We start from the raw sequence: 21,941 nt of genomic DNA, 5'->3' as shown, positions 1-21,941 counted from the left end.
TGTATATCATTATCCTGTAAAGCTGTCATAACCCCAATATTGTCCCCTTCAAAACTAACTGCCTTCCACCCTTTGCTCGCCGCCATCCGCATGGCTTGAAGTGCAGCAATGGCTTCTCCAACCACGATCGCAGGTCGACCCTCTATTCGACGAACCAGCCATCCCAAGCATGTGCCACTGTCATCTCGAGCTACCGTTGAGATACCATAGAATTGTTCCCCAGCTGGAAAACCGGCGTCAAAATTGATCTTGATAACTCCATTTGGTGGTCGGCTCCAAGAGGTGGGATGAGGTTGATGCTTGTCCATGGTGTACGATTGTCGTGCCTGTGTGAAAGCTTCTAGGTAAGTGGTGCTCCAATTAGTGATATCATTAGTTGGCGTCACCTTCTCACCATGCAAAAGACAATTCCTATTGTCCCAAATTTTCCATATTACCACCATTGCTTGAATGAACTTTTCCGGGCTCAAGATAGATTGTAGAGCCTCAAACCATGCCCAAACCGAACCAAATGCCTCTCCCACCGGACAATTGAACGGCGCACTCAACCAAATATCCTTAACCTGATTGCATTCCTTTAGTGCATGAATAGTGGTCTCGATCTTCTCTTTGCAACCGAAACAAAATGGTGACTGAGTAATCTTACGCCGAAATAGTTCCACCCCCGTGGGTAGTGACTCAGAGCAGGCACGCCATATAAAAACCTTCATCTTAGGTGGAATCGGAAGCTGCCAGATTTTCGTCCATTTATGAACAGACGTTCCACTGCCCCCAACAGGCCCTTGATCGCCCGAGTTATGTTGCTGAGTAGACGAGGAAAGAATTAGGTGATAACAAGATTTAACGGTGAAATTACCTTTTGCAGAGTGGTGCCAAACTATACGATCTTGTGTTTGAGGTCCGCCCAGAGGACAAGCTAGGATCCGGTCGCAATCAATCGGCCAAAACACATCCTTCAATACTTCCATATTCCATGTACCAGTGTCTCGATTGATTAGGTCAGCCACCTTATCAGGAAAGACAGAGGTCATCGATCTGTGTGTCAAAATACGGCGGTTACCGTCATCCGTCAGCCAACGATCACCCCAAATTGCCGTATTCGAGCCATTTCCAACTCGAATTCTTATTCCCTTCTCCACATACGGTATGGCTGCCCGAATACTGCGCCACGTCACAGACGGTCGGAGTCCTAAGTCGGCTGTGAAGATGTTGCCGTGTGGGAAGTATTTAGCTCGGAAGAGAGTGGAGAATAACGTGTCTGGTTGAGTGAGGAGCCGCCATACTTGTTTCGCGAGGAGCGCCAAATTAAAACTCGCAAGTTCTCGAAAGCCCATACCCCCCGTCTCTTTTGACTGACACAACCGCGACCAAGAAAGCCATGGCACATAACGGTGTTTGCCACTACTCCACCAGTAACGTCGTATTGCCGATTCGAGATCACGCAAAAGCCCATGTGGAAGCTGAAAACAACTCATCACATATGAGGGGACCGCCTGCAGAACTGATTTTATAAGAACCTCCTTTCCAGCCCTTGAAAGTTGTCGTTCCCCCCACCCCTTAATTTTGTTCCAGATTCGATCCTTAAGGAAAGAGAAGACTGTTGCTCTTGCTCGACCCAGAGTGGTTGGAAGTCCGAGGTACCGATCATGGTGGTCCACTATGGGAAAACCAAGAATATCATGAAGTTGGGTCTTCCTCTCCGCCGTCGTCGAAGGGCAAAATTTCATTGTCGACTTTTCAAGATTAATTTCTTGTCCCGACGCTCTCGCATATCGAGTCAGAATATCCCTCACCGTCGTTGCGTCTTCAGTTGTTGCCTCACAGAAAAGAAGCGTATCATCCGCAAAGCATAAGTGGGAAATGGTGGGAGCTGATTGAGCTATTTTGACACCATGTAGTCGACCCTCGTGTACGGCCTTATGGAGCATGGCTGTGAGTGCCTCCGTACATAAAATAAATAGATACGGGGACAATGGATCTCCTTGACGTAGTCCTCTCGTCGGCACAAGAGCTCCAAACTGCGAACCATTTAATAAAAAGGAGAATGAGACAGATTTCACACAAAGCATAATTAAATTCACAAAACGATCTCCAATGCCAAATTTTCGGAGAACACTTTCCAAGAAACCCCATTCCACCCGGTCATACGCTTTACTAATATCTAACTTAATAGCCATGTAATTTTTCCGCTTACTAGAGTTTAATCTAATATAATGATTAATTTCAAAGGCCACTAAGACATTATCAGTGATTAAACGTTTTGGCACAAAAGCGGATTGAGTAGGGGAAATAAGATCATTTAGGAGGGGTTTAAGTCGATTAGCAATCATTTTTGAGCCGATTTTATAAACCACATTACAAAGGCTTATAGGTCTAAAATCAGAAACTTTCTCAGGGTTCTTAATTTTCGGGATAAGGACAAGGAAGGTTGAGTTAATAGGATGAGGGAGAACTTGGTGATTAAGAAAATTGAGAACACAAGAAATAATTGAATCACCAACGATATGCCAATACTTTTTGTAGAAAAGCACCGGCAAACCGTCGGGACCCGGTGATTTAAGCGGGGCCATCTGAGAGATGGCCCGAGATACCTCAGCTGGAGTGAATGGTAAATCTAAGCTCTGACGGCCAGCTTCGGAAATCCTCCGCTCAATATGACTCACCACCTCATCTATCTCATTTGCACTCGGAAAGGTTGTCTGAAAAATAGAATCAAAATAGTTTGAAATCACGCTCTTCATTTCCGGACCCTCCTTCCAATTGCCTAGGTTATCTTTGAGCCGAGCTACCGTGTTGGTTTTTTTCCTAGCCGTTGCCTTCGCGTGGAAGAAACTAGTGTTTCGATCGCCTTCTTGCATCCATTGAACTCTACTACGCTGTTTCCAGTACATGTCCTCCTCTTCGTAAATTTTCTCTAGTTCTGTTCTTACTGTATGAATTTTGGTAATGACTTCTGTCGTTTGAGGTCCCATAATAAAATCTCTGAGTTTGTTTCTAAGCAGTTCTATACGATTCTTTCTCTCCCGAACAGAATTCCGGTTCCAATGAACCAACGCCACCCTACAGCCATGCACCCGAGATAGAAAAGCCTCCGCTGGATTGGGGTTTGCCTCTGCTTCCCATAGCCCTTGGATAATGGTCTCACATTCCTCCCTTTTGATCCATAGTGCCTCAAAGCGAAACGGTCGTTTGCCCACCCCAATGTGATTACTGTGATCTGGACGCAAGGTAAGTAATATGGGGTGATGATCAGATCCAATAGGATCGAGGTGTTGCACCTGGGCTGTCGGGTAAATATCCCGCCAGTTGTTTGTGCTGCAACACCTATCCAAACGACATCGAACCGTTTCGGGGAATGCGCGGTTGTTGGACCATGTGTAAGGGAATCCGACAAATCCCAAATCAAGTAAATTACAGTCCACCAAGGTTTGCCGAAAGTCATCTATTAAGCCGGGCATCCTTACATTTCCCCCTTCCTTCTCATCATTAGTCAAGACTTCATTAAAATCTCCTCCCACAAGCCATGGGAGGGTACTCTGATTATAAAGATGACGAATTAATGCCCAAGATTGATTCCTATATCTGTGATCAGCAATACCGTAGAAACCCGTCAACCTCCATCGGCGGCCGGAACACCGACATTCCACAGAAACATCAATATGGTTCCTCGAAAAACTCAAGAGGTCTACTGTGATATCCTTCTTCCATAAAAGTGCCAATCCACCACTTCTACCCACTTTGTCAACCGAAATACCATGATAATTCCACCTTCTCTTAAGACGCTCGATTAGTACTGATGTTGCTAGCGTCTCTGATAGAAACACCAGGTCGGGGTCATGTTTTCGGAGTAAACCTCCGATAGTGTGAATTGTCAAGGGGACCCCGAGCCCTTGACAATTCCAGAACAGACAACTCATGGTGATCGGCGGGACTGCCCTGCAGTCTCCGCCGTTGATATGATTTCATCTCGAAGAGTCAGTTGTTGTCGCTTTCCAGTCCCACTAGACTCCGACACATTTAAGTGAGCACCCCTTTTCTTCTTATTTGTCGAGGGCACAATGTGTTTTTTCCTGTTGTCTAATAAAACCCCCTCTTGATCCTGCATATATATCTCAGTGGTGAAAAGAGAAGATTCTATCGCTTGAGGATTATAGTTATTCTCCTTTTGAGCCGAGAAGTTGAAAATATCCATCCCTCGTTGGACACTCTTCTCCCCAACTGTCTTCTTTCCACGGCTAGTTATGTTAAGTTCCTGGAGAGGGAGTCGGACCGCCTTCTCCTCCGCAAATTGCGAGACCCTCAACCATGGTCCATATTGGAAGTTATCCCCAGGATCCACGTTGTCATCCGCATAACGGAGTGGACAACGACGCTCGCCATGGCCAACGATCCCACATAGGTAACAGAAATTCGGTAGCCGTTCATAGGTAAACGATATCCACATCTTCGTTCCATCCGCATTGTGAAGAAAGAGACCTCGATTTAAGCTTTTATGGATATCGATCAGCACCTTGATACGCAGAAACTGAGAGTACTTCGGTTGATGTCCCCTCGCCATATCCACAAACTTTCCTATGCGGTTGCCTATCATAGATGCCACCAAAGTTGTCCTCTGCCCGATGGGGAGTTGGTGCAGTCTGATAATAATAGGCATCGAGGCTACCTCTACGTTCATTGGGTCTTCTTCTTCACCCAACTGTTGAAAGATGAGAGCGTTTTTGTCCAGGAGCCATGGGCAGCCTTCAAGAGCATTGGCACAGTCCAACTTATGACGAAATTCGATCACAAACTTATTAGAATCTATTACTTGAATTTCACACCCTCTGACAGGTTGGAGGAGTCGCATAACATTACCCTTGAGAGAATTCGCCGAGTATATCTTATCCGAAACCACCCTTCCCACCAAACGATGAATCGTCGCAGATCCCGTCCCTTGTGAATTCATGGCTGGGACAACAGTTATTCCGTCCTCCTCCTCGTGCGTGAGAGAGAACTTCGACGTCATTATTTCAGCAAGTCCTTCCATAATGCCGTGAGATAGATAAGGGGCAGAAAACTGAGCTTTAGAAATTCCAATAGATGCCAACCAGAGAATAGATCTAAGGAAAAAGGAGAGGCGGGTTAGATAACTAGATAAAGAAAATAGATCTGCTGAGGCAATCAACAAACTCGAAAAAGTAGGGCACAAATAAAGAGAAAATAACAAAACCGAGTAATCACGATAAAACCCTAGCAGCCACGAAACCCTAGCAGAAAACTCAAACGACTAAAAGTCCCATTAGTTATATGCGCACAATCGAGTTTCCTGGGGATGGGGATCTGTGAACAGAGGAGAATTTAACTTGGTGACCTCTCATTCAGAGAGAATAAAACCTCTCATTCAGAGAGAAAACATAAACATAAACATAATATTACTGAGATAACATAATATTAGTTATTGAATCTAATAGAATGTCTTTTTTATATATATAAATATAAAATAGAAAACTTTAATTTTAAACTATGCTGATATATTGACATGAGATATAATATTTTTATTAAATTTAACAGATTTATTTTAAGATAACTATATTTAATGACGTAAGCAAAACAAAATGGGTCTACCCAGAGAGAGTATTAGTCATTAAATTTGTCCACATATCATCCATTAAATGGTTATTTCAGAATATCAAAGTGTTACGGAAACGACGTAGTTTGACAGTTATTTTTCATCTTTAAATTTATTTAAGTTGAACATACACACTTTTATATATATATATATATATATATATATATATATATATATATATATATATATATATATATATATATATATATATATATATATATATATATATATATCGGGTATGCTAATTAGACCATACCTACATATGTTTGAAGCTTTTTTTTTCCTCATTGCAGGAAATCGAGATGGATGGAGCTAACAATACTAGACGACGACATGGGTAAGTGTCACTATAATTGACACGGAAACAAATCATAACAGTTAATAGTTTATTCCTCCCTATTTACTATAAATAAAGTTTATGCAAAAAATATATGCAGGTCGTTTCGCGATTATATTATTCTAAACTGCCACCACAAGACCAAAGAAACCGTGATCGAATCCACACTGTTTGAATATGTGAAGAACATTGTTTGTTGTTACCCCTGTCTCTCAATGATTATTCCTATTTATTTATTGTCATATAAAAATGATTTTTTATCTTGTATTACATTATTGGTAATGCCCGTCTACTCATTGTTTTGGCATACTGTGCGACTCTGCATAAAATCGTACCGCCGTTAAGAATGTCCGTCTACTCATTGTTTTTGGCATACTGTGCGACTCTGCATAAAATCGTACCGGCGTTAAAGATCCCTCCATATTTCGGATGGTTCTTTGACGTTATATTCTTTATTGTTACTTTGTCCATAGTCTTATTTGTGGACAATTTTTGAAGAATGACATGTTGGCTTAACATTTGTGTTCATATACTTCCAATGCTCAATCTTTTGTGGGGCGTGTGAAGTTTTCAAACCTCTTGATTTCTTGATGGCTATATTGATTGTGGGAGCGTTGGTTTGTTGCAAATATCCGGAATATGTTCCGTATTTTGTTGTTTTGACGGTTGTTTTATTACAAGTGGTGAAGCATTACTACCATCTATCGAAAACGAGTTCGCATGACCGAACGAGCTCTCACCATCTATGAAATAGAGGCCCTTTTTTTTCTCTCTTTCGATTTTTGTTTACGTTGGTTGTAATAATCGTTGGTTGGTGTCACGTGTCGTGTCCTTTAAATCATTATCATTATAAAATTTCTAAAATTGGATATTTTGGACCAATATGAATTTGAAATTACATATGTTAAACGTGCATCTTTGTGGAAAAAAAATATGTTGTTTCGTAATTATTTTCAAACATTAAAATCGAGTCATAGGATCTCGTATGTATTGCAATTTTGATTCAAATAAATTAAAATTTCTGAAATTGGAAATAAAACTAGTGTTCCAAAACTTACCATCATATATCCATCCCTAATCAGGCGTACTGACATAACTCAATTATTTAATTGAGTAATTTTAAATGTTTTTGGCTTTATTAATTAATTGATACAATAAATTCGTTGATAATTATAAATTTATTAATTCTGGTTAAGTACTAGTAAAATCTTTTAAATTAACCTTCTTATAACTTGCAACTAGGGGTAGACCCAGCAATAGCCTGGGGTGGCTCCCGCCCCTGAAAAAGAAAAATATTTTTTCATTATTTTTTTATTTTAATTTAGCATTTATTTATTAATTTATGGACTTCCGCTCCCCAAATTTTATTTTTATGCACTTTTAGTCTGGAATTTTTTTTTTCTTAAATCACCTCATATTCTTTCTTTCTTTCCAATGAATTTGTACTAAATGTGATGTATCCGAAAATTGAAGTTCAAATCGATGGAAAAAATAAATAAAAAGTAAAAGAAAAGAAAAATGAAGATCAAACCACATCGTTTACCAATATTCTTGTTTTATATGATAATGATTTAAAAAAGGTATCATACTTAACCAAAATAATTTTTCAAACTATTTTATTGGAATGATTTTCGGCTAAGTTTGTCAAGTTAGTTTAAATAATTGATAAGCTTTAGCCTCAAGGATCTCGCATTCATAAGTCAAAATAGTATTTTTTTTTTTTTTTTTTTTAAATAATTTGAAGTATAAATTACAACCATCCCTGAGGTATGGTCAAATTATTTGTCGACAATATTTGGGAAATTACATTTAGACTCACCATTTGTTTTCATGTAATGCCATTGCTCAATCTATTGTGGGTTCTCAAGGTTTCGACCATTTCGATTTATTTATGGCTATATTGGTCGAGGCATCATTGGTTTGCTGCAAATATCTCGAGAGTGTTTCGTATTTGGTTGTTTTCACGCCTGTTTTATTACAATTCATGAAGCATTATATCATCTATCAAGAAACGAGTTCCAATGAGGAACGAGAGCGGCATATTGTTTTTTTTTTAATGGTCGGTTGTAATAATCGACTGGTTGTAATAATCGGCTTCATTACGTAACTATGTTTCGATAGTTGTTTTGTTACTAAGGATGGAGCATTACTACCATATATTGAAGTAGAACTTTGGCTCCGATCTAGAGTAGATTGATGAATGACCAATTTGAGTTTTTTCTTTTCTTTTTTCTTTCATGTCTATTGTAAGTTTTAAAGGTTATAATAAGTGATTTTAGAATATAAATGGACTAGATGATGTTGCTAATGATTTTAGAATATGACACTGATTGGATAGAGATAGAGGGATAGATATACTGAGGCGGCGGTTATATGCAAGCCCATTTTTTTATTAGTTCAAGACCTCCAACATAAAAATATTAATTTACCCTTAATGAAATTTAAAATCAAATAAAAAACACAAAACATTAAAAAATAAAAAAAATCCTTTCCTTTGTGCAAGACCAAATAAAAACATAAATCTAGAAATCCATCTTCCTTATTTCACGACTTAAAAATATCTTTCTTCTTCTCCTTCTTCTTCACAAACCCACGAAGAAATCCTACACACCAAAATTATAAAATACATATCAAACATTCACGATGGAACCATAAAACAATGATATGGTGGTTTACAAGGGTGGAGATCACAATGAAATATATTTTAATCGTTTATTTTTGCTTTTGGGTCGTTTTTTTTTTGTTGGGAAAAAAATTCGACGATACAAAAAATCGGTCTGCAAATACCTATTTTTGTTACTAAAGTCGGTAACCACATTCCGATTATTTTAATAAAAATCGGCACTTAAAAACCGATTTTTGTAGTAAAAATCGGCATGACAACACCAATTTGTTTTTGTATTATCGGTATTGTCATGCTGACTTGTACTACAAAAATCGGTTTTTAAATACCGATTTTATTATCTGTGTTTTTTAAGACCGTTTTCTCATACTTCCGTGCATCAACCTAGGGCATTGATGGAGGATTATCCAAATGAATTATCTAACGAATAAATATTTGAGACACGGAAAGCTCTACTCGATTGGGTTAAAGGAGTAGTAGACGCCACCGAATGGTGATAAACATTTTCATTTCAAATATTTAAAAAATATCAATTAACCAAATATATAATGTATTATTTAGAAAAAAAAATCCAAAAAATATCGGTATCCAAAAACCGATTTTGTACTCAATAATCGACATTAGAACGCCGATTTTGACTTGTAAAGTCGACGTTGTGTAGTCGATTTGGTTAACAAAAATCGGCATTATGACGCCGATTTTCGTGTACAAAATGGGTGTGGATAAACCGATGTGGAAAACCAACGAAAAAAAATAAAAAAATCCAATTTCAATCTCATTTTTTTTTTTCCAAAATCGATCAAATCATTGCAACCCAACAAGAAATAAGCATAGATTAATGTTCGTTCATACATATTTATCAAGAATCGATGTTCGATTAATGTTTTCGAATTTACAAATAAAAATTTAGTAAAAAGGACGTCGATGTTCGATTAATGTTTTCGAATTTACAAACAAAAGTTTAGTAAAAAGGACTTGTTGGTGGTGGTGCGGTGGGTGGGTCGCTGGTCATCGTCGGTGCGGTGGAATTCTCGCTGGTCGGCCTCGCAGCGGTCTGCTGGCGGTAGTCGTGATATTTTTTTATTTTTTATTATTTATTTATTTTTGGTCTTGAACAAATTAAAAATAAGATTTATTTGTATTTGAGTATTATTTGTGGATAAGGGTATATTTGCCATCTTTGGTCTTGAGGTAATAAAATTAGATTAAGGGTAAATTACACACACCCCCCTGAGGTAAGCTTAAATAACTGTAAGGTCCCTGTGGTATCGATAATTACACTTAGCCCCATGAAACGTAGTCAGAAACTCTAATGGGATAATGAATTGGATACGTTATTCCGATAGGGTTCTAACGGACTATTGGTTTCAGAAAGTGGTGAAGACAACAAAGAGCTATGGGGTGACATGGCTCCCCGAACATTCCCGAAAATTTCTTAAATCACCCATAGCTCTTTGTTGTCTCCACCACTTTCTGAAACCAATAGTCCGTTAGAACCCTATCGGAATAACGTATCCAATTCATTATCCCATTAGAGTTTCTGACTACGTTTCAGGGGGCTGAGTGTAATTATCGATACCACAGGGACCTTACAGTTATTTAAGCTTACCTCAGGGGGGTGTGTGTAATTTACCCTTAGATTAATTTACGGGCTTGAACTAATAAACTTCTTTATGTGGTTTTAAACTAATAAAAAAATGGGCTTGCATATAACCGCCGTCATATAAAGAGAGAGAGAAAGAGGCACTGTAAAAGCGGATATGGAATAACATGTACATACGAGATTGGGTTTAACAAGAAAAGAATATTGGGGCTGTTAATTTTGTCATTAATAAATGTCAAAGACAAAAGTTGTTGGGGATAGGGGAGCAGACCTTGCTTGTGGTCTTGTACTCACACAAAAATCATGTGCACGAAAATAGGTAAAGTTGTACATATATGCATGATGCATATATGTGTATAATATAATCTAGGGTAAATTATAATCACCATGAGGTATGGTTAATTTACGAAAAAATTCCTCTTGTTTGGATAATTACATCTACCCTCCTCAACTATGATTTTTTCTTACACGTCTGCCATTAAGGTGTCAAATTCAACATACTCATCTAGATTTCGTGGAATGTGCTCTAGTTTGTACTCGTTTTGTGTAAACATACAGTTTCTGATGCACCACAATCTGATATATCCAAGTCAAAAGACGCATATTATGATCATCTTGCTTCAAAGTGTGGAGTTCTAATAGGAAAAAATGGGTAAAAAAGTGATAGTATTCCATATAATCTTGAAGATTCTACTAAGTTTGAAACCGTAAGGGTGGATGTGTAAGAAAATTTATAGTTTGAGGGTTCGATGTAATTACCCAAACAAAAGGGGGTTCGTAATTTGACCATACATCAGGGGTGGTTGTAATTTACCCTATAATATATTTATCTAATTGATAAACCAAATTACATGAGTTGTCAATTGAAAAACTGATCAGTAAAGACACTACAAGATAGCAATTACAGCGGTGAAAAGGAAAAGAGGGAACAACAAGTGAAAGAACAATGGCGGCCAGAGCTCCAAACATTCAAAGTGAAAAATTATCATCAAACACAGAGAACTTGGAGTTCCCTGAAGGAGAAACATCTGAGCGAACGCCGCCAACTCTTCCACCGGAGTTCCCACTTACGGCGGTGGATGGCTCGTCGAGTGCAGCTGCAGCTAAAACAGAAATGGGAACGGAGGGCTTGACTGCAATAGTTGGGGTTGAAAGCAGAAATCGTACAGGAGACGTCGACGACTGCAACAGCTGGAAATGACGCAGCGGCAACGACGATGACGACGACGATTGCAACAACCGGAAATAATGTGGCGGCAGCGACGACGACGACGACTGCAACAGCTGGAACTATATAAATACATGTCACTGATTAATAATTAATTTGTCTTTTACGTATCTATATATGATATAGCGTTTGTGGGTGCACCGTGATCAATGACAAGATTTGGAGAGTGGTATGGTTGTGTTATCTGTATCGTCAATACTTGCTGCTACACTCATGGTGAGGTTCACCGACAATTCAATCATACAAGCTCTTACAAAAAACAAAAACCACTAGATAAAAGTGCGGGGTTGATTTCCGCAGTGTGTACATTTGCCAGGATCTATCCCTTATTAATCGTAGGATTAACCAGGTTGATTTATTCGACATCCGACTGGCACACTAAGCTGGGTGGGTTGAAGAACCGTTTGACTGGGCTGGCTTCAAATATTTTTTTGTTCGTCTTGAGTGTGTGTCTAGGACTTTATCTCCACGACGTTATATCGTTAATCATAGCATACATTTGTTGCACACATTTCATACGTATGGCAACCTGATTGGGGCTTTCGAGAACACGGGAGCATTCGATGGTGTACTATTCATCGCTTTGCGAGCTACGTTAACTAGGGAAAGTGTGCATATTCTTAAGAGGCTCGTTGTTATTACTGCTATTGCCACTCTCAACTTCATTTTCAGGCATTACAGTGAATACTGTAGGAATCATAGGAGCACGGAAAAAGTCAAGGGTTGAACCGATGCAGGTACTGATCTTGAGGCGGGCATGATGTGATCGGCTGCTTTGTAGCGGGGGATTTAATTTGATGTTTAATTAGCTGTTGCTTTTTATTTTTTAACAATCTAAATTATCAGAATTATTATTATTTTCATCGTGACAAAACTTGAAGTCCATTTCTGGGACTTATTCATGCATTATAATGTCATAGCTATTTGCTCTTTATTTTAATAGGATTTATCAATAACTATAAACATATCATCACTAAATAATAATAATTATTTTATTTTTTTCTCTAATTAAAATTATAAGTTATTTAGTCACAACTCATACACAATAAACATAGTATGTGTTTCCTCCGCGACGGCCTCAATATAATATTTATAGTCATCACAATTTATAACCGGTCTCAATGGAACGGCAAACTCCGTTGGCTAAAAACCCGTGACATGAGTTGGCTTATAGACATAGTATTATTTGTGTTAAGCGCGTATATAGGACAGTGCGTCACTGATGGTTGGGCGTTGGTCATTCCTACGTTTTATGCCTTCACATCATTCCGATGGTCAACTTTATCGACTTTTACGAAAACATTGGTCTGTTCGACGGGATTTTGTCGATGGCGCTCGGGGCAACACTGACGGTCTTGAATAAGCACATTGTTATGCGGTTCTTTGTCATTCTAGCATTTGCCGTTGTCTACTTCACAATCAGGCATCGCATCGAACTCTATCGAAGCCAAAGGAACAAGAAACAAGTGTCAACAGAAGTTTCGACGACAACACAATCAGGCACGAGAAACGAAGCTGGCGGATCAAACCAAGATGTCGTAATTGACGTTCCAGCACTACAAATCTAGGGTACAACTCTCTAAGATGTCGTAATTTGCTCAACGTAGTTTAAATTTTTTCATTTTTTTTTATTTTGAATTTCCTCGAGTATCAGAATTTTTTTTAATATTTGTCGTGCCGAAACTTATGAGGGCCGAAAAATGTGGGATTTATTCGGGGAGGATTAGTTAATAAATGTCGAAACTATTTCGTTCTTTATTACTTTTTAAAATGCATGGTGATTGTAGTGCTGTGAACCTAGGGCACAACTCTCCAGCCTCGCTGAATTCGCTCTACGCAGTTTAATATTTTTTTTTTCACTTTTCCTTTTGATTTTCCTCGAGTATCAGATTTTTTTATTATTATTTGTCGTGCCTAAACCTGTAAGAGCCGAAAAATCTGGGATTTATTCGGGGAGGATTAGTTAATTAATGTCGAAACTATTTCGTTCTTTATTACTTTTTAAAATGCATGGTGATTGTAATGTTGTGAACCTAGGGCACAACTCTCCAGCCCCGCTGAATTTGCTCTACGCATTTTAATATTTTTTTTTTTCACTTTTCCTTTTGATTTTCCTCGAGTATTAGAATTTTTTTTTATTATTTGTCGTGCCGAAACTTATGAGGACCGAAAAATCTGGGATTATTTCGTGGATTAATTAATTAATGATGAAGCTATTTCGTTCTTTATTACTTTTTAAAATAAATGGTGATTGTAATGTTGTGAACCTAGGGCACGACTCTCCAGGCTCGCTGAATTTGCTCTACGCAATTTAATATTTTATTTCAGTTTTCCTCTTGATTTTCGTCGAGTATCAATATTTTTTTTTATTATTCGTCGTGTCCAAACTTATGAGGCACAAAAAATTCGAGATTTATTCGGGGATGATTAGTTAATTAATCTCGAAATTATTTTGTTTTTTATTACTTTTTAAAATGCATGGTGATTGTAATGTTGTGAACCTAGGGCACAACTCTTCAGGCTCGCTGAATTTGCTCTACGATGTTTAATATTTTTTTTCAGTTTTCCTTTTGATTTTTCCTCGAGTATCAGAATTTTTTTTTATTATTCGTCGTGCCGAAACTTATGATGGCCGAAAAATCTGGGATTTATTCAGGGAGGATTAGTTAATTAATGTCGAAATTATTTCGTTCTTTATTACTTTTTAAAATGCATGGTGATTGTAATGTTGTAAACCTAGGGCACAGCTCTCCAGCCTCGCTGAATTTGCTCTACGCAGTTTATTATTTTTTTTTCAGTTTTTCTTTTTATTTTCCTTGAGTATTAGAATTTTTTTGTTATTATTCGTCGTGCCAAAACTTATGAGGGACGAAAAATCTGGGATTTATTCGGGAAGGATTGGTTAATTAATATTGAAGCTATTTCGTTCTTTATTACTTTTTAAAATGCATGGTGATTCTAATGTTGTAAAGGCAGAAACAGTCTTAAATTTATTAGTGGTTGTTACTTTCAATTTAAATAGATCCTTAATCAGCTAATTACTTTCGATTTTGTTCGACGTCGATTAATCTAATAAACATGGGTTTTTTCTCTTAGAACTGAAGTATGATACCTGGGATTATTACAATTTGCACACACAAAAATTATACCCCTAAATCAAAAACTACAGAGTAATATATACACAAACAAGACACTAGAAATATTACATACTAAAATTCAAATTAATTAAAATGGCTTTTCAATTAGAACTCAAAGATTACAACTTTAATTAAGAAGGGCAAAGATTTCATTTTTTTTTTTGACAGAAATATTACAAATTGAAGTAAAAAGAGAGAATTTACGTACATAATATTAAATCAATTTACATCAATTTGAGGTCCGAGTTAAGCTAACTATCGTCATCAAACACAAATTCATCAGAATTAGATCCAAACTACAATTTAATTGGAATTTGTTTTCACCATAATCAGTCGAATTGAAGAAACATAGTGATGAACGCCTAAGTTGATTAATTTGAGTTCCTCCGGAGGTGGCTTACTTGTGTCAATAGTGGGAGACTTAAAAAATGATAAGACGGGAGAGAGAAATCGATCGAGAGTGATCAAATATAAATGTTAACTTTAAGGTATAAGGCAAATTAGTGATTAAAAAAAATTAGGCATGTTGATAATATTATGTTTTGAAATATGTCTGGTTGTATTTAAAAATAAAATTGTTTAAGTTGTCATTTAGGTCTATTATGTTTAGTACGAGAGACACCTACGTATTAACCCGAAAAAATATTAATTTAACTCGATTTAACTTGGTATTAAATTTCAAACTAATAACCAAGGAGCATGTGTAAAAAATGTCCAAATTAAATTAAGAAATTTAAGTCTCAAAACTTGTTTGCATGGGAATGATTTTAAACAAAACAAATTTAATTGGCTATATATTTCAACTTAAGCCATGATTAATTAGTATAATATAATGCAAATTAAATTCACAACGGACACTAAATCGTGGGACTAGTGTAAAATATAATTAGGTCAAATTAAATTGTGAGAGAGATTATAGACAAGATTATGGGTGCACCAAGATCAATGACAAGATTTGGACAGTGGTATGGGTTGTGTTAGCTGTATCTTCAATACAAGCTACTACACTCCTGATGAGGTTCACCGACAATCCAATCAGACAAGCTCTTGCAAAAAAAAAAAAAAACTACTAGATAAAAGTGCGGGGTTGATTTATGCGGTGTGTACATTTGTGGGGATCTATCCCTTAATAATCGTAGGATTAACTAGGTTGCTTTATTTGACGCCCGACTGGCACACGAAGCTGGGTTGGTTGAAGAACCATTTGACTGGACTGGCTTTGAATATTCTGTTGTTCGTCCTAAGTGCGTATCCAGGACTTTATCTCCACGACACACAATGGACACACTGTCCTTAGTCATAGCATACATCTGCTGCGCACATTTCATACCTATAGCAACTTGATTGGGGCTTTCGAGAACACGGGCGCATTCGATGGTGTACTATCGATCGCTTTGGGAGTAACGTTAACTAGGGTAAAGGGGTATATTCTTAAGAGGCTCGTTGTTATTACTGCTATTGTCACTCTCTTCTTCATTTTCAGGCATCTCAGTGAATACAGTCGGAACCATAGGAGCACGAAAAAAATCAAGGGTAGAACCGATGCAAATACTGATCTTGAGGCGGACAGGACGTGATCGACTGCTTTGTTATAGCGGGAGATTTAATTTGATGTTTAATTAGTTGTTGCTTTTAATTTGTAATAATCTAAATTATCAGAATTATTATTATTTTCATCGTTCTGGAAGCGTGGACTTATTAAAAATGCATGGTGTTTAGATTTTAAAAAATGCGTGAACTTATTGGGGAAGCGTGCACCGTGCGCGCCTCGGGATTGTATCCATTTTTTCCTCGAGAATCGTGCTCGCACACCCCTCGGGAATCGTGTCCGGTTTTTTTTGTTTTGTTTTTTTGATGTGGTTGATGTCCACCCCTTGGTGATTTTCGATCTTCGGGGTAGGGAGACCATATTCAGCTATTGAGATGGGATGTGAACCCGGGTTGAAAGGTGATGGTGATGTACCACCCTTGAGATGGGATGTCCAACCATTGGGATGAGATGCCAAACATTGGGTGGGATAGCCCCCATCTTAGGATGAGGCGATCGTAATTCTTCTGTTCATACACAACATAGTTTATTTAGCTACAGCTCATTCACAATATAGTATGTGTTTCCTCCGCGACGGTCTCAATATAATATTTCTAGCCATCGTAATTCATAAACGGCCTCAATGGAACAACAAACTCCGTTGGCTAAAAACCCGTGGCATGAGTTGGCTTATGGACATAGTACTATTCGTATTAAGCGCGTATATAGGATAGTGTGTCACTGATGGTTGGGCGTTGGCCATTTCCTACGTTTTACGCCTTCACATCATTCCGATGGCCAACTTTATCGGCTTTTACGAAAACATTGGTCTGTTCGACGGGATTTTGTCGATGGCGCTCGGGACAACTTTGACGGTCTTGAATAAGCACATCGTTATACGGTTCTTTGTCGTTCTAGCTTTTGCCACTGTCTACTTCACATTTAGGCATCTCAGCGAACTCTATCGAAGTCGAAGGAACAAAAAACAAGTGCCAACTGAAGCTTCGACGACGACAACACAATCAAACACGAGAAACGAAGCTGGCGGATCTAACCAAGATGTCGTAATTGTCGTTCCAGCACTACAAACCTAGGGCATAGCTCTCTAGCCTCGCTGAATTTGCTCTACGCATTTTCATATTTTTTTTTTTCAGTTTTCCTTTTGATTTTCCTCGAGTATTAGAAAAAAAAAATTATTATTCGTCGTGCCGAAACTTATGAGGGACGAAAAATATGGGATTCATTCGGGGAGGATTAATTAATTAATGTCGAAGCTATTTCGCTCTTTATGACTTTTTAAAATGCATGGTGATTGTAATGTTGTGAACCTAGGGCACAGCTCTCCAGCCTTGCTGAATTTGCTCTACGCAGTTTAATATTTTTTTTCAGTTTTCCTTTTGATTTTCCTCGAGTATCAAAATTTCTTTTTTTTTTTATTATTCGTCATGCCAAAACTTATGAGGGCCGAAAAATATGGAATTTATTCGGGGAGGATTAGTTAATTACAACCCCGTAAGACGAATGCTCAAAATTGTCCTATTTTTACAGATTTACTGTCACTTGATTCGGACCTCTAAACAGCTATAAAACATACTCTAACTCGACACAATTTAACACTCACGAATAGCTTTCGAGGTCCTCTACAAGTTTTGTGAAGGAATTATTCCCAAATTCTCACTCCCGTCCCTTCAATTTTGGCTCCGAACACAGATGCGGCAGCAGATTTACTATTTCTCCGAATTTTGCCAACATAGTTGTCGGGTTAAATTTCAGTTATATATAATCATCCAAATTTGGGGAAAAGTTGATATTCATACAGTTTTAGAGCTTCTCTACTAGTTTTGAGAAGAAACAAATCCAAAATTGAAAGCCTAAGTACCTCAAATCTACTCCTAAAGTTCATGGGCAGGCTGTACTTCTTGCAGTCTTCCGACCACCGTCAGTGACCTCCGCCGGCGAAATACACCTCCATCGGGGAGCTGGCTTCCTGAGCTTTCAACTCATTTGACCTGATCGCTGAAAATTGACCCTTAGGGCTTCGTGCAACTCTTCTCTCAGCTAAATTGGAAATTACCTCTTTTCCGGCCCTTTCAATTCTTCTTCCATCAATTCCTCTCAATCCGTTTTCTATTCAAAATTTACATTTTTTTCTTGAATTTCTTGAATTAGTAAATGAGAAAAGAGAAGGCGAGAGAGCAAGAGAAAGAAGAGAGATAAATTTGGGGAGGATGAAATGCGTATAAATACACAGACGAGTAAGCTGGGCTATGTTTTCCCATTATTGCATTAGGGCTGATAAGTGTTCATTTTGCATGATTCTCACTTATCAACTCTTTGAGTTTTGGTCTTCGTTCGTCCGAGTTTTCGGCTTTATTTGTATATATTATGTTGTTTTTGTTTTATTTATATTTTAGGTAAAGAAAAGTTATTTTTGCCGATTCGAAACGATTTTGGAAGCGAAGCCGAAAATCAAATCAAACACGTGCAAAAGTGCATTATCGCGTGTTGTGGCACTGTTTAGTATTTCAAGCATACCTTTTGCATACGACCTCCGATTGAGCTGATTCAAGTGGACTTAGAAAGTTAACTTTAACATCTACAACATTTTTGAAATGCAAAATTGTCAAATTGGGGCTAGAAAATGGTGAAAACAGTGTTTGAAGTTGGCGCAGAAGCCCATATCGCGATCCAGCCTTTTTGTATCGCGATCTGGGGGTTTTACAGAAGGTTTTCTTGATCAGGACACAGATCGGAATCCATCCTTTCTGGATCGCGATCTGGGGGTCTCTCAGTACATTTTTTGATCAAGAACAAGTTCGCGATCCACCATCCCCGTATCGCGATCTGGAAAGGCGGTGCGCAGTTTCCAAGGCTGCTAGATCGCGATCCAAGAAGCCCAGATCGTGATCTGGGCACAAAATTCGAGAAGAGATATTTTTCTTTGATTTATTACTATAAATAGAAGGTCTCTTCTTCATTTTTTAAAATCTCGACCATATCAAGACATAGTTCTCGACCTTTTCTTCGGTTTTCGCCTGTTCTTGGCGGGAAGCTTTGATGAGGGTTTCAACTCGGGTTTTTCATAAGCTTTTCTTTACATTTAGTTTACGATTTCTCGTGTTCTTCATTTTGATGCTATGTTTGTAATGAACTAAGCATTTTCTTTTAGGGAAATGAAACCTTGTATATATTGATTTTGATTTTCAGATATGTGATCTATTTGTCGTTCTTTGATTCTGTTTATGTTTCTTGTATTAAATGCTTTCGATTGTTTGGCCAACAGTTGAATTGATTCTAAATGGGAATGAAATCGAGAGAGGATTTCTCGTTTGATTTTAGGAAAACATAGTTCGGGTTGTGGAAACGGAGACGTGATGCACATCGGGTAGCCCTTAAGGACTTGACCTAAATGCTCTCTTAATATCAGGTTTTGAACGGAGACGTCGGACCTGTGGGTAGACTCTAACTACACTGGAGACGGAGGTTAGGGTATTTTGTCTGGGTTAGCAAACATAGAACTGACAATAGATTCGGATCTGTAGATCTTTATCGATAGTACACTGGTGGATTTTACCCTAGAAGCCATCTCACGTCGAAATTCCTCGCTTTTACTGGCGGATCGTTGTTTTTATTTATTGTTTTTTTTTAGTTTTATTTCTCCCTTCCATTCTTGTATGTCTAGATAAAGTTTAGGATAGTATAATTACGGTACTTGGTAAATTTAAGAACTTAATTCCCTGTGGATCGATATCTGAAATTCACTATTCTACAAAACGCGATACTGTACACTTGCGGTTTCTCATACGTAGGTTTACGCGTATCAAGTTTGGCCCTCCAACTTTCCTTGTTCTTTATTATTTACCCTTTCTCAAATATATAATATATAATCTAGTAGCCAAACTTAGTTAAATATATATCGAGGCCCGAAATTGGAAATCGTAATAAATAATAAATACAGGGTGTTACATGTTTTATCACATTCGAACTCCACATTTTGAAGCAAGTTGATCATACTATGTGTTTTTTGGCTTGTATATATTAGATTGTGGTGCATCAGAAACAATACTTGTACACAGAAGGAGTACAGAATAGAGCACATTTCAAGAAATCTAAATGATTATGTTGAATTAGACATCATAAATTTGGATGTTTAAGAAAAAATCGTAGTTGAGGACAAACAAGATGGATTTTTTGTAAATTGATCATACTTTAGGGGTCGTTGTAATTTATCAAAAGGTACGAGGAAGCCAATTCGACCTCAAAATTGTTGTGTAATTGCATTTAGAGAAAATAAATTAAAGCTAAGAAAATTGCATGACTTAGCTGTCAGGTCCCACGCACACACAGTAAAGGGCCGCAATAAACCCAATAAACTCGGGCATGTATATATATATATATATATATATATATATATATATATATATATATATATATATATATATATATATATATATATATATATATATATATATATATATATATATATATATATATATATTGAGAGTAACCACTATAAACCCTATAAACTAGGGTTTGCGGACAAGATTCCAACAGCTAAAGAAATTTGGAAACAGAAATGGCGGATAATAGAGCAAATGTTGTTGCAAGTGATCAAGAAGAACAAATGGTTGGTGTTGAGTTGAGAACTCTAACACCTGCTGATGCCACAAATCCTTCGCTAGGAATTGAAAATCCAGCTGTGGAGGAGACAACTGCAGAAAACTGGTCAAACACTGAAGAAAACGGGTCAACAACTGCAGAAAACGAGTCAATAAACAGCCTCAATGGAACAACAAACTCCGTTGGCTAAAAACCCGTGGCATGAGTTGGCTTATGGACACAGTACTATTCGTGTTAAGCACGTATATAGGACAATGCGTCACTGATGGTTGGGCGTTGGCCATTTCCTACGTTTTATGCTTTCACATCATTCTGATGGCCAACTTTATCGCTTTTTACGAAAACATTGGTCTGTTCGACGGCATTTTGTCGATGGCGCTCGGGGCAACTTTGACGGTCTTGAATAAGAACATCGTTATACGGCTCTTTGTCGTTCTAGCATTTGCCGTTGTCTACTTCACAATTAGGCATCTCAACGAACTCTATCGAAGCCGAAGGAACAAGAAACAAGTGTCGACTAAAGCTTCAACGACAACACAATCAGGTACGAGAAACGAAGTTGACAGATCTAACCAAGATGTCGTAATTGACGTTCCAGCACTACAAACCTAAGGCACAGCTTTCTTGTCTCGCTGAATTTTGCTCTACGCAGTTTAATATTTTTTTTCAGTTTTTCTTTTGATTTTCTTCGAGTGTCAGAATTTTTTTTTAATTATTCGTCGTGCCGAAACTTATGAGGGCAGGAAAATCTGGGATTTATTCGGATTAATGTCGAAGTTATTTCGTTATTTATTACTTTTTAAAATGCATAGTGATAGTAATGTTGTGAACCTAAGGCACAGTTCTCCAGCCTCGCTGAATTTGCTCTACGCAGTTTAATATTTTTTTTTATGTTTTTCTTTTGAGTTTTCTCGAGTATCATAATTTTTTTTTAATATTCGTCGTGCCGAAACTTATGAGGGCCGAAAAATATGGGATTTATTCGGGGAGGATTAGTTAATTAATGTTTGAAGCTATTTCGTTCTTTGTTACTTTTTCAAATGCATGGTGATTGTAATGCCGTGAACCTAGGGCACAACTCTCCAACCTCGCTGAATTTGCTCTACGCAGTTTAATATTTTTTTTCAGTTTTCTTTTTGATTTTCCTCGAGGATCTGAATATTTTATTTATTATTCTTTGTGCCGAAACTTATAACGGCCGATAAATCTGGGATTTATTCAGAGAGGATTAGTTAATTAATTTCGTTCTTTATTACT

General features: G+C 37.6%; 1 protein-coding gene across 1 annotated transcript; it reads right to left on the bottom strand.

Annotated features, from left to right (window-relative positions):
• Positions 1-3,913: 3,913 nt before the first annotated feature.
• On the bottom strand, positions 3,914-5,005 carry LOC148771940 (uncharacterized). The gene has a single exon (XM_088815288.1). The coding sequence runs from the start codon at positions 5,003-5,005 to the stop codon at positions 3,914-3,916; it is 1,092 nt and encodes a 363-aa protein (XP_088671414.1).
• Positions 5,006-21,941: the final 16,936 nt, after the last annotated feature.

The sequence above is a fragment of the Erythranthe guttata genome, chromosome 3 (genome assembly GCF_056151865.1).
Source record: "Erythranthe guttata isolate IM_541 chromosome 3, IM_541, whole genome shotgun sequence".
Classification (NCBI taxonomy): domain Eukaryota; kingdom Viridiplantae; phylum Streptophyta; class Magnoliopsida; order Lamiales; family Phrymaceae; genus Erythranthe; species Erythranthe guttata.
The sequence above is the reverse complement of the archived record's forward strand: the minus strand, read 5'-3'. Positions and strand labels throughout refer to the sequence as shown.